The 12491-nt window shown below is 47.9% G+C and overlaps 1 protein-coding gene across 2 annotated transcripts in view; it reads left to right on the top strand.

The window, feature by feature from the left end:
- The window catches only part of LOC140426265 (peroxiredoxin-1-like), a 155301-nt gene that overhangs the window by 86442 nt on the left and 56368 nt on the right, over positions 1–12491 (top strand). For both annotated transcript variants that reach the window (XM_072510807.1, XM_072510808.1), the window contains exon 4: positions 5835–5957. In XM_072510807.1, the coding sequence (XP_072366908.1) occupies positions 5835–5957 (123 nt within the window). The remainder of the gene's footprint in view (positions 1–5834; positions 5958–12491) is intronic.

The raw sequence follows: 12491 nt of genomic DNA, 5'->3' as shown, positions 1-12491 counted from the left end.
AGGTCTACCCAATGCAGGGCGTGATCCGAAATGGCTATCGCTGAGTACTCTGTATCCTCTACTCTCGCAATCAGCGCCCTGCTCATGACAAAAAAGTTGATCCGGGAATAGGCCTTATGAACGTGCGAGAAGAATGAAAATTCCCTCGCCCCCGGCCTTGCAAATCTCCAAGGGTCCACCCCTCCCATCTGGTCCATAAACCGCCTCAGGACTTTGGCCGCCGCTGGCCTCCTATCCATCCTAGACCTGGAGCGATCCAGTGTCGGATCCAACACCGTGTTAAAGTCCCCCCCGCATTATCAGGCCCCCCACTTCCAAGTCCAGGATCCGACCCAACATGCGCCAGATAAAACCCGCATCGTCCCAGTCCGGGGCGTACACGTTGACCAGCATCACCCTCTCCCCTTGCAGCTTACCACTTACCAATACGTACCTGCCGCCATTGTCTGTCACAATGCTCGACACCTCGAACGACACCCTCTTTCCCACCAAGATCGCCACCCCCCGATTTTTGGCATCCAGCCCCGAATGAAACACCTGACCTACCCACCCCTTTCTCAATCTTACCTGGTCTGCCACCTTCAGGTGTGTCTCCTGGAGCATGACCATATCCGCCTTCAGCCCTTCAGGTGCGTGGACACCCGGGCCCGCTTAACCAGCCCGTTCAGTCCCCTTACGTTCCAAGTTATCAGCCGGATCAGGGGACCACCCGCCGACTAGTCATAACCCATCCTTGGCCAGCCACGCGCCCGCGCCCCACAGTGGCAGACCCCCGTCCCAACCCCCTCTACTCGCTCCAGCTCCCCCTTGACCATACCAGCAGCAACCCGGTCCCCCCCCCCGCCCCTCCCCCACCCCCCAGCTAGGACCCCTCCTAGCTGCATTGCTCCCCCCATTGCACTCCCGCAAGTGAAATGAAAATGAAAATCGCTTATTGTCACAAGTAGGCTTCAATGAACTTACTGTGAAAAGCCCCTAGTCGCCACATTCCGGCGTCTGTTCGGGGAGGCTGGTACGGGAATTGAACCGTGCTGCTGTCCTGCCTTGGTCTGCTTTCAAAGCCAGCGATTTAACCCTGTGCTAAACAGCCCCTCAGTCAGCTGACTCCTGCTGACCCCGGCCACTCCCGCCTCTCCTTCGACTCCTCCCATTGTGGGACTTCCCCTCCCCCTCCATTACCCACCAGCAGGCTCTCCGCCACCCGCTTCCATCCCAAGCGCGGGACAAAACCCACGCTTCCCCGCTCCGGTCCCGCCCTCTACAGCCTTCAGCGCGGGAAAAAGCCCGCGCTTTCCACCCTTCTGGCCCCGCCTCCTCTGGTGCAGCTCCTTTTACAGGCCCAGTCCCCTCACCCCCGACTTGGGCCTCACCTTCTCCCGCGGGGCCCCATCCCCCCTCCCGGCCAGCCACCCCCTACTCCGTTTACTTGCCCCACTCCAAGGGCCCACCCGACAGTCCCAACCAAAACAGTGCCCACCCACCCTAACCACCCACACCGAACCAAAAAGAAACAAGAACAAAGAACCCCACCTCAAAATATAACAACAACAATCCCCGACCATCCCCACGCCCGACCCCCATCCCGACCCTCAGTTTGTGTCCAGCTTCTCGGCCTGAACAAAGGTCCACGCCTCCTCCGGGGACTCAAAATAATGGTGCGTGTCCTTGTAGGTGACCCACAGATGCGCCTGCTGCAGCATGCCAAACTTTACCCCCTTCCTGTGCAGCACCGCCTTCGCCCGGTTGTACCCGGCCCTCTTCTTCGCAACCTCTGCACTCCAGTCCTGATATATTCGAACCTCCGCGTTCTCCCACCTGCTGTTTCTCTCTTTCTTGGCCCACCTGAGTACGCACTCCCGATCAGCGAACTGATGAAACCGCACCAGCACCGCCCGCGGCGGCTCGTTAGCCTTGGGCCTCCTCGCCAGCACTCTATAGGCCCCTTCCAGCTCCAGGGGCCCCTGGAAGGACCCCGCTCCCATCAGCGAGTTTAACATGGTGACCACATAGGCCCCCCACGTCCGACCCCTCCAGCCCCTCCGGGAGGCCCAGGATCCGCAGACTCTTCCGCCTTGACCAATTCTACATCTCCTCGAACCGTTCCTGCCATTTCTTGTGGAGCGCCTCGTGTGCCCCCACCTTTACCGCTAGGCCCAAGATTCCGTCCTCATCTGAGATCTTTTGTTGGACCTCGCGGATCGCCACCCCCTGGGCCGTCTGTGTCTCCAGCAGCTTATCAATAGAAGCCTTCATCGGCTCCAGCAGTTCCGCTTTGAGCTCCCTGAAGCAGCGCTGGATAACGTCCTGCTGCTCCTGCGCCCACTGTATCCACGCTGCCAGGTCCTTGCCCGCCGCCATCTTGCTCTTCTTCCCTCGCACTTTCTTTGGCTTCACCACCACTTTTTTAGTCGCCCCACTCCTGGTCCAAGCTATACACTGTCGGGGGAATGTTGCAGTCTTCTTCCCACACCGGGAAATGTCGAAAAAATGCCATTGGGGGCCCTGAAAAGAGCCCAAAAGTCCGTTCCAAGCGGGAGCTGCCGAACGTGCGACTTAGCTCTGCATAGCCGCAACCGGAAGTCCACCTTCTTTAGCCTTTAGCACTACCCTTAACACTCTTTGTCTTGTGCCCTTAATATTTTTTTCAAATCTCTCTTAGCTCCCACTTATCACTGACATGTTTTGCTCTACCCCTCTTAAACATTGTAACATTCAACAGATTTCTCCTTTTTAGCTCTAATGAAGAGCCATATGGACTGGAAATATTATCTCTGTTTCTCTTTCGATAATGTTGTTAGATCTGAATTTTCCAGCATTTTCTATTTTCATTTCTGATTTCCAGCATCTGCATAATTTTGCTTTTAATACTCTGTATTCATATGGCTAGTTCAGTTCGGTTTCTGGTCTGAGCCCCTGGGTATACACACGCAAGATCTGGATATCCATGAAAATATAAAATATGTCATTTTATATTTTGAAGTGTGTCTGGAGTTTAGATATACATTATGCAGTAGAATCCATCTGATTACTATCTGTTGTGGGACCTTGTGCATGAATTTACTGTTGGTTTTTAACCACGGGACAGGAACCACTCAGCAACATGTTTCATGTTAAATAAGTAAAACAAATATAAATATATTTGTTTAATTACACACTTATGCAGAAAAAAATATTTATCTTATGTTGTAGGAGTTCATGGAGTTTTTATAACAACATGTCATAAACAGAACATGGTAAATTTAGCATTCAATTTGAGAGTGAGAACTTGAGTCAGAACAACTGTGCTACACTTAAATATGGGTAATTAGAAAGAAATGAGGGCAGAGTTGACTGGAGTGAACTGGAAAAGGAGTTTAGCAGGAAAGAAAGTTGATCAGCAATGGCAGACTTTTCTGAGAATAATTCCTGACTCACAACATAGATATATCCCAGTGAGGAAGAAGGATTCCAGGAAGAGGATAAAGCAACCATGGTTAAGCAAGGAAGTGAAGGATAGTATTAAACCGAAAGTGGATTGGAAAATTTTAAAAAACAACAAAAGATGACCACAAAAAATAAAGAGGAAGTAGATAAACTAGCAAGTAATATAAAAATGGACATTATATCTTCGTTAAACATAAAGAGGAAGAGAGAGGCCAAAGTGAACATAGGCCTTCTCGAGAATGAGACTGGGGAAATAATATTGGAGAACTAGGAAAGATAGAAGAGTTAAATAAATACTTTGTGTCAGTCTACATCGTGAAAATTACTTAATTACATTTCAAAAGTAAATAATCAAGGGCCCGGGGGGTTGAGGAAATAAATACAATAATAATCGCTAGAGAAAAAGTGCGAGGGAAAGAAACTAGTGGGGCTAAAGACCAACAAGTCCCTAGGACCTGATGAGTTGCATCCAAGGATATTTAAAAGGAGGAAGCTTCAGAGATCGTGGATGCCCAGGTAGTAATCTTCCAAAAATCCTTAAATTCTGGAAAAGTCCCAGAGGATTGGAAAACTGCCTTTGTTTAAAAAAGGAGGGAGGCAAATAACTATAGGTCAGTTAGCATAAACTCTGCCATTGGGAAAATAATAAAGGAGAGCATTTTAGAAATGCATAATATAATCAAACAGGGTCAGCATGGCTTCATGAAAGGAAAATCATGCCTAACAAATTTATTTGAATTCTTTGATATGGTAATGAGCAGGATAGATGAAAGGAACCAGTAGATTTAATCTCCTTGGATTTCCCAAAAAGTTTTTGATAAGGTACCACACAAAAGGTTACTTAGTAAGATAAGAGCCCATAGTGTTGCGGGTAGTATATAAGCATGTTATTCATGAAGGTCCCATCTTCTCAACCTTGCCCCTTGCCTGAGGTGTGGTGATCCTTAGGTCAAATCACCACCAGTCTGTTCTCTCCTCTCAAAGAATAAAGCATGGTCATCTGGGACAATGGCAGCTTTACCTTACCTTTACCTCATGAGCTTGGCTGGAGGGTTGGCTAATTGATAGAAGAATTAGACATTTTCAGGATGGCAACCGTTAAACTAGTGGAGTGCCACAGGAACCCGTGCTGGGGCCATAATTATTTACAATATATATTAATGACTTAGACGAGGGAAGTGAATGTACCATTGCCAAATTTGTGGATGACACAAAAATAGATAGGGAGGCAAATAATGAGCAAAAGAGTTTAAAGAGGGATCAGGTTAAGATGAGTGGGCAAAACTTGGCAGATGGAATATAATGTACAAAAATGAAAAGTTGTGCACTTTGTATAGGAAGAATAAGAGAGCTGAATGTTATTTAAATGGAGAAAGACTGCAGAGGGATTGGGGGTCCTCATGCATAAATCACAAAAAGCTAGCATGCAAGTTCATATAATTAGGAAGGCAAATGGAATGTTGGCCTTTATTTCTAGGGAATGGAATATCAAAATAGGATGTCCTGCTAAAGCTATACAAGGTACTAGTTAGACCACACCTGGAATATTGTGAAGATTTGGTTCCCTTATCTAAGGAAAAATATACTAGCATTGGACGCAGTCCATGGAAAGTTCACTAGATTGATCCCGGGTATGGAGGGATATTCTTATGAGAAGAGGTGAAGTAGGTTGGGCCTGTACGCATTGGAGTTTAGAAGAATAAGAAGTAACTTTATTGAGACATAAAGGATACTCAGGAGGCTTGACAGAGTAGATGCTGAGAGGATGTTTCCTCTTGTGGGAGAGTCTAGAACCAGAGGGCATAATCTCAGAGTAAGGAATCGCCTACTTAAGACCAGAGATGAGGAGCAATTTCTTCTCTTAGAGGGTAGTGAATCTGCGGAATTCTTTAACGCAGAGAGCTATAGGGGCTGGATTGTTCAGCATGTTCAAGGCTAAAATGGACAGATTTTTGATCAGTAAGGGAATCAATCAAGGGTTATGGGCATAAAGTGGGAAAGTAGAGTTAAGGATTATAGCAGATCAGCCATAATATCATTGAATGGCGGAAGAGACTCAATAGGCTGAATGGCCTACTTCTGATCCTATGCTTTATGAGATTATTGTCAAAAGGTTGAGACCCCTAATCTAGGCAACATTTCAATGTACTACTAAGGCCCCATACCAGTAGCAGACCCTCAAAATGGTGACCGTAGAGACTTCTTATGTTACCTGAGCTATTGTAATATAATTTAAACAACCAAAGCAAATGCAGTGAAGTGGATGATAAAATTATCAGACAGGATTATTTTATTGTATTTTTTCAATTTACCAAATTGACCTCACTTTATTGTACATAAATGCTATGTGCTTGTTAGATTCAATTTTAGTACTGAATTCAAGTTCAAGCTAATTTTGTTGTACTTCATAGGATCAACACCCCAAGAAAGCAAGGAGGACTTGGTCCAACAAAAGTCCCTTTAGTGTCAGATCTCCGTCGCACGATCTGTGTAGATTATGGTATCTTAAAAGATGATGAAGGTATCGCTTTCCGGTCAGTATATCTAAAGAATCAAATGAAGGGTAGAACTGAAGCTTACTATTTGAGTTAGTTTGATAAAATGCTGACACAGAAATTAAAATTTCTCTTGAGGCACAGAAGCTTGGGTTAACTCTGAGAGGTAAAAATAGGACTGGATTTTAACCGGTTCTGTCCCCTTCTGACAGGCAGAAATGTTTGGGAAAGGGTTAAAACCTTGAAAATTTAAACCCAAGCTTTGACGATCTGCAACCAAAGAGAAAATGGTGGAAAATCTCAGCAGGTCTGACAGCATCTGTAGGGAGAGAAAAGAGCTAGCATATTGAGTCTGGATGACCCTTTGTAAAAGCGATAAGGCAGAGAAAGTGGGAAATATTTATACTGTGGAGAGAGAAAATGCTGGAAAATCTCTTTTCTCACCCGACAGATGCTGCCAGACCTGAGATTTTCCAACATTTTGTCTTTGGTTTCAGATTCCAGCATCCACAATAATTTGCTTTTATTTTGATGCTCTGCAGTTCCGGCCACCATGATATCAACAGCTTTGATTGAGGTCTATTGTCTCCAATGAGGAGTCCCAAAAAAGAAAGTCAAAAATAGTTTATTTCCTACTCATGCTAGGAAATACAATAACAAAGTAATAGTCCAAGTGCAAGCTGGGACCATCCTGAGATGCCAGCTCCTTCCTGAGCTGGCTTTTCTCTTAGGGAATTACCGACCCCGCTGTTGGGCCACCCCCCCCCTCAGCAAGGGAACTCGTACTCCACGAACCCCACAGGGAGATCAATCTGGTCATCTTTAGTGTTGGGTGGGGTTACTGGGTTATGGGGATAGGGTGGCGGTGTTGACCTTGGGTAGGGTGCTCTTTCCAAGAGCTGGTGCAGACTTGATGGGCCGAATGGCCTCCTTCTGCACTGTAAATTCTATGATAATCTTTGTGGGGATTATAACAAGCCCCTTGACTAAAATGCAACTGGAAACCTATTTAGGATGCAATGGTCATAGCATGATTGCATCCCATGCTGTCTGAAATCCAGCAGTGGGCGGAACCGACTAGCCATAAAAGATCAATGTAGGCTTTAGACTGTTTAGTTTCTTTGAACTTTTTTGGCTCAGATGGACTAGGACTGTTTCCTGCGAAGTGCCCTTGGGTTTCCTGGTTTGCAAAGGAAATCTTCAGCCTACCGTGTCTTATTACGATCCTGGACCAGAATTCAACATTTTCTTTTCATTTGTAAAACTGTGAGGAAAGGATACTTCGCTCCAGAAGTGATTCCCCGTAAAAATAGGGATACGGTATATTAAAACAAACTTTATTATTAACAGAGTATCAAATTACTGTATGAACAATGTTTTAAATATTTTATTGGCGATATCATCAAAATACACAGAACAGAAACGAGCAAACAGCAACAGTAAATCATACACAATTAACCCTATTCCCCCGTACCGTCCTCTCCACTCCCTCTTTTTACGCCCAGCCCTCCCCCAAAACCCAAACAAAACAAAAAGAACCGCCACCCCCGCTGATGTGTTAAAGAAGTCAATGAACAGCCTCCACCTTGTGGAGAACCTCTCCTCTCCCCCTCTAATGGCGAACAATTTTTTCTAGATGGATGAACTCTGCCAAGTCGCTCACCCATGTGTCATGGGAATGTCCCTTTAAAAAATGTGTGTTTATCAAATAGCTTCAGTGATGTCATTGTGTGGGTGGAGCTGGGCTGTTCTGGCTTTTACTTTCGTTTTGAGCTGGGAACTGTTTGTGGCTCTGTGTTTTACTTTGTTTTAGACAGTTGGGAGCTGCATTCAGCCAAAGAAGGTTTATTTTGGTCTCTCTATATGTTAAAACGTGTCCAGATCACTTGATAATTTAAAAGTGACACCTGTTTTCTATAAAAAATTCAAACCTGTTGTGTGAAAAAAGGAATTGTCTGATTTATGGCTGTTGTTACTTGAGTGAATCAATAAAAGGAGGTTATTAATGGTTAAATATAAAGTACTGTAGCTGGGTGAGGTATGTATGTTCGTAGCTGATAAAAATGCTTATTGTGTGTGTTTATAAAATGTTAACTGAATTTGTAGAATAAACTTTGTTTTTGATTTAAAGTGCTCAAGGCCTCTGTTGCATAACACCTGAAGAGTAGGCCCTTGTGCCCATCATAACTAAAATCTATAAACAGTTGTAGGTCAGGTGAACTCCATGTTATACTTTGGTGTTCTCTAAACCCTGGACCATAACACATGCCCCCACTTTCGGCAGCCCGAGTCCCGCCACAGCACAGCAAGATCTTCCTCTGGACTATCAGGGAGGCAAAGGCTACCACGACAGCCTTTCTCCCCACCTGTACTTCCGGATCCTCCGACACCCCAAATATCGCCACTCATGGACTCAGCGTCACCTCCACTCCCAAAATCTATGACATTACGTTTGCAAACTTCCCAGAACTCCTCCAACCTCAGACGTGCCCAAAACATGTGGACATGGTTCGCCGGACTCAAAGAACAAAGAAAAGTACAGCACAGGAACAGGCCCTTCTCCAAGCCTTCTCTACACACCACCCACACCTATCTTCCACCCCTGGAAAAATATGGCTCATCCTAGACGCGTCATATGAGCCCTATGCACCACCTTAAACTGTATGTGATTCAGTCTTGCACATGACATGGATGAGTTTATCCTCCGCAGAGCTCACTCACACCCCAGCTTGCATCGCCCCACCCAACTCTTCCTCCCAATTGTGCCGGTCTTCCTCCACCAGGGCGCTCTCCCTCTTCATCAACTCCCCATATATATCTGACACCTTGCCCTTTCCTAATTCATCCTCTGACATCCTTGTCCTGTACCGCTGGAAGTGACAGCTGCGGAACGAACCCACCTCTTTCCTCAAGAAGTACCTCACCTGCAGGTACCTGAACCAGTTCCACTTCTAAATCTCGCATCCAGTCTTGCCGGAAGAAACCTGTGGTTGCTACAAATCGGCCCCCCCCTCACATCGCGCGCCTATCCCTTTCCAGAAATACCCTACTGGTCCAGGGAACCTTACCCATCCACGCGAATCCCAGTATCATCTTACTCATCCTACTAAAAAAAGACTTGGGCACAAAAATCGGCAGATTCTGAAATACGAACAAAAACTCCAGGAACCCCGGCATCTTTGCCATCTGGTTCAACTTGTGCGGCTGGGCCCAGCTCTGTGCCACGTGTATCCCCAGATAACGAAAGCTCGCCCCTACCAACCAAAACGGCAACCTTAAACTCACCCTGGTCCCTGGGAGTCAATTCTGAATATCTCACTTTTCCCCATATTGAGCTTATACCCCGAAAAAAGACTGAACTCATCCAAGATCCCAATAATCGTGTCAAAACTCTCAACTGGCTTTGCAATATATAACAAGAGGTTATCAGCCCCAAATGCCATTGCCAATGGTTCAATCGCTAGGGCAAAGAGCAAAGGTGAGAGCGGCACTCCTGCCTCGTCCCTCAGTGCAACCCAAGATACTCCCAATTGACACTACTGCTCCGCACACCCGCCTTCAGAGCCCTATACAACAACATCACCCAGTTGACAACCCCTGCCAAAACATGAACCGCCCTAGCACCTCGAATAAGGTCACTCCACATGTCACGCCTTCTCCGCGTCCAACGATTTTGGGCCCTTTGTCTTTCTTTAAAATGAGTGAGATAGACGCCTGAGGCAGCACGGGAGGAAGCTAGTCCCTCCCTCCCGACTCATTGTACACCTCCAGCTCTGACCCAAACCTCTTATAATACTCCACTGGGACCCCATCCGGACCTGGTGCCTTCCCCGACTGCATCGCCCCCACACAATCCATCACCTCCCCAGTCCAATCGGGGTCCCAGCCCCTACACCCTCGCCTCATTCGCCCTCGGAAACTCCAATCCATCCAGAAACCATCTCATGTCCTAATCCCCTGCCTGGGGCTCCAAAGTATACAATTTCCGATAAAAAGCCTCAAACACCCCATTTACCTCCTTCGGCTCCGTTACCAGCTCTTCTCCCCCATCCGCCCAATCTTCCTTGCCGCCGCCTGCCTCCTCAACGAATGCAAAAGCATCCTCCTCGCCTTCTCCCCATACTCGTACACTGTCCCCCTGGCCTGGCGCAGTTGTCCCTTGCCTCCCCCGTCGACACTAGCTAAAACTCCATTTGGAGCATCTGCCTCCTTCAGCAGCGCCTCCTCAGGTGCCACCGAGTATCTCCGGTCCACCACCAGAATGACCTCCAGCAGCCTCAACCGACCTGCCTGCTCCGCCCTCACCATACGCATCCGAATCAAGATAAATACCCACTGCTTTCAACATCTCCCACAATGTAGCCACAGAGACTTCCCCTGTCTTGTTATGCTCCATATCGTTCTGGATAGCCACCCCTATCTTCTCACATCTCCTTATCAGCCAATAACCCCACATACAACCTCCACTGTGGCCTCTGGGAACTCGCCCACTCCACCCGCAAATCCACCTCGTGTGATGCATGGCCAGACGCCATGATCGGCGAATACCCGGTCCCAACCACCCCCACCAGCAGTGCCTTGTCCAGTCAAAAAAATCAGTCCGAGGGTACCCCCTGTGGACATGCGAAAAGAACAAAAATTCTTTCGTCCTCGAGTCCTCCGCCCCCATTTGCTCCATAAATCTCAACAGCTCCTTCATCACTGCCGACTCCCTCATAGATCTGGGGCATGACCAGTCCAACCTAGGATCCAGCACCTTATTAAAAATCCCCCTCCCATGATCAGCCTGTGCGTGTTCAGGCCTGGAATCTTTGCCAGGACTCGCCTCATAAATTCCACATCATCCAAATGTGGGGCATAAATGTTCACGAGCACCAAACTCCCGCTCACCATCAGAAATCTACCCCCAGGATCCACCACTCCCCACCACAAAGGACACCCTCTTATTAACCAGCATTGCCACCACCTTCGCCTTCATATCCAGTCCTGAATAAAACGCCTGACCCGCCTGATCCTCAGCCTCGTCTGATCCACCACCTTCAAATGGGTCTCTTGCAAAAACACAACATCTGCCTTCAGAATCCTCAAATGCGCGAACATGTGCAACCTCTTAACCGGCCCATTTAATCGCCGAACATTCCATGAAATCAACAATGTCGCAGGCCTCGATTTCATCGATCTTGAAATGGGAGAAGGATCCAGAGCAATGCGGGTCATACAGGCCAATTTCTCTACTGAATGTGGATGCCAAACTGCTGGCTAAGATACTGGCCACAAGGATAGAGGACTGTGTCCCGGGGGTGATAGGGGAAGACCAGACGGGATTTGTTAAGGGCAGGCAACTCCATGCCAATGTTCGATGGCTTCTAAATGTTATTATGATGCCCTCAGAAGGAGAGGAGGCGGAGGTGGTGGTAGCGATGGATGCGGAGAAGGCTTTTGATCGGATGGAGTGGAATTACCTGTGGGAGGCGCTGAGAAGATTTGGGTTTGATGAGGGCTTTATTGACTGGGTGTGGTTGCTCTATCAGGCACCAGTAGCGAGTGTGCGTACGAACCGGCTGAGGTCGGGGTATTTTAAACTACTCCGAGGGACGAGGCATGGGTGCACCCTCTCCCCGTTACTGTTTGCTCTGGCCATAGAGCAATAGGCCATGGCGTTAAGAGCCTCTAGGAACTGGATAGGGCTGGTTTGGGGGGGGTCTCGCTCTACGCAGATGACCTGCTCTTGTACATTTCGGACCCGTTGGAGGGGATGGGGGAGTAATGCGAATCTTGGGGGAATTTCACAATTTTTCGGGGTATAAATTGAACATGGGGAAAAGCGAGATGTTTGCGATCCAGGCAAGAGGGCAGGAGAAGAGACTGGGAGAGCTGCCGCTTAGAATGGTAGGGAAGAGCTTTCGATATCTGGGAGTCCAGGTGGCCCGGAAATGGGACGTACTACACAAGTTAAACCTATCCCGGTTGGTAGAACAAATGGAAGGGGACTTTAAGAGTTGGGACATGCTCCCGCTATCACTGGTGGGGAGGATACAGACCGTGAAAATGACGGTCTTCCCCAGATTTCTGTTTGTCTTTCAGTGCCTCCCCATCTTCATCCCTAAGGCCTTTTTCAAGCGGGTGAATAAGATTATTTTGGGCTTTGTGTGGGCGAGTAAAACCCCGCAAGTGAAGAAAGTGTTGCTGGAGCGCAGTCTGGGGGAGGGTGGGTTGGTGCTGCCGTACCTCTGCAATTACTACTGGGCGACTAATATAGCCATGTTTAGGAAGTGGGTAGTGGGGGAGGGGTCGGCATGGGAGCAGATGGAGGTGGCGTCATGTAAAGACACCAGTCTCGGAGCATTGGTAACGGCACCTCTGCCGTTCTCGCCGGCCCGATACTCCACAAGTCTGGTGGTAGTGGCGGCTCTGAGGATCTGGGGGCAGTGGAGGAGATATAAGAGAGTGGAGGGAGCATAGATTTGGACCCCGATTTATAACAACCACAAGTTTGTACCGGGTAGGCTAGATGGCGGGTTCCGGAGTTGGCAGAGGGCAGGAATTAGAAGGATGGGAGCTTTCCCAGCTTGA

This window comes from Scyliorhinus torazame, chromosome 7, assembly GCF_047496885.1.
Source record: "Scyliorhinus torazame isolate Kashiwa2021f chromosome 7, sScyTor2.1, whole genome shotgun sequence".
NCBI classification, from domain to species: Eukaryota; Metazoa; Chordata; class Chondrichthyes; order Carcharhiniformes; family Scyliorhinidae; genus Scyliorhinus; species Scyliorhinus torazame.
The sequence above is the reverse complement of the archived record's forward strand: the minus strand, read 5'-3'. Positions and strand labels throughout refer to the sequence as shown.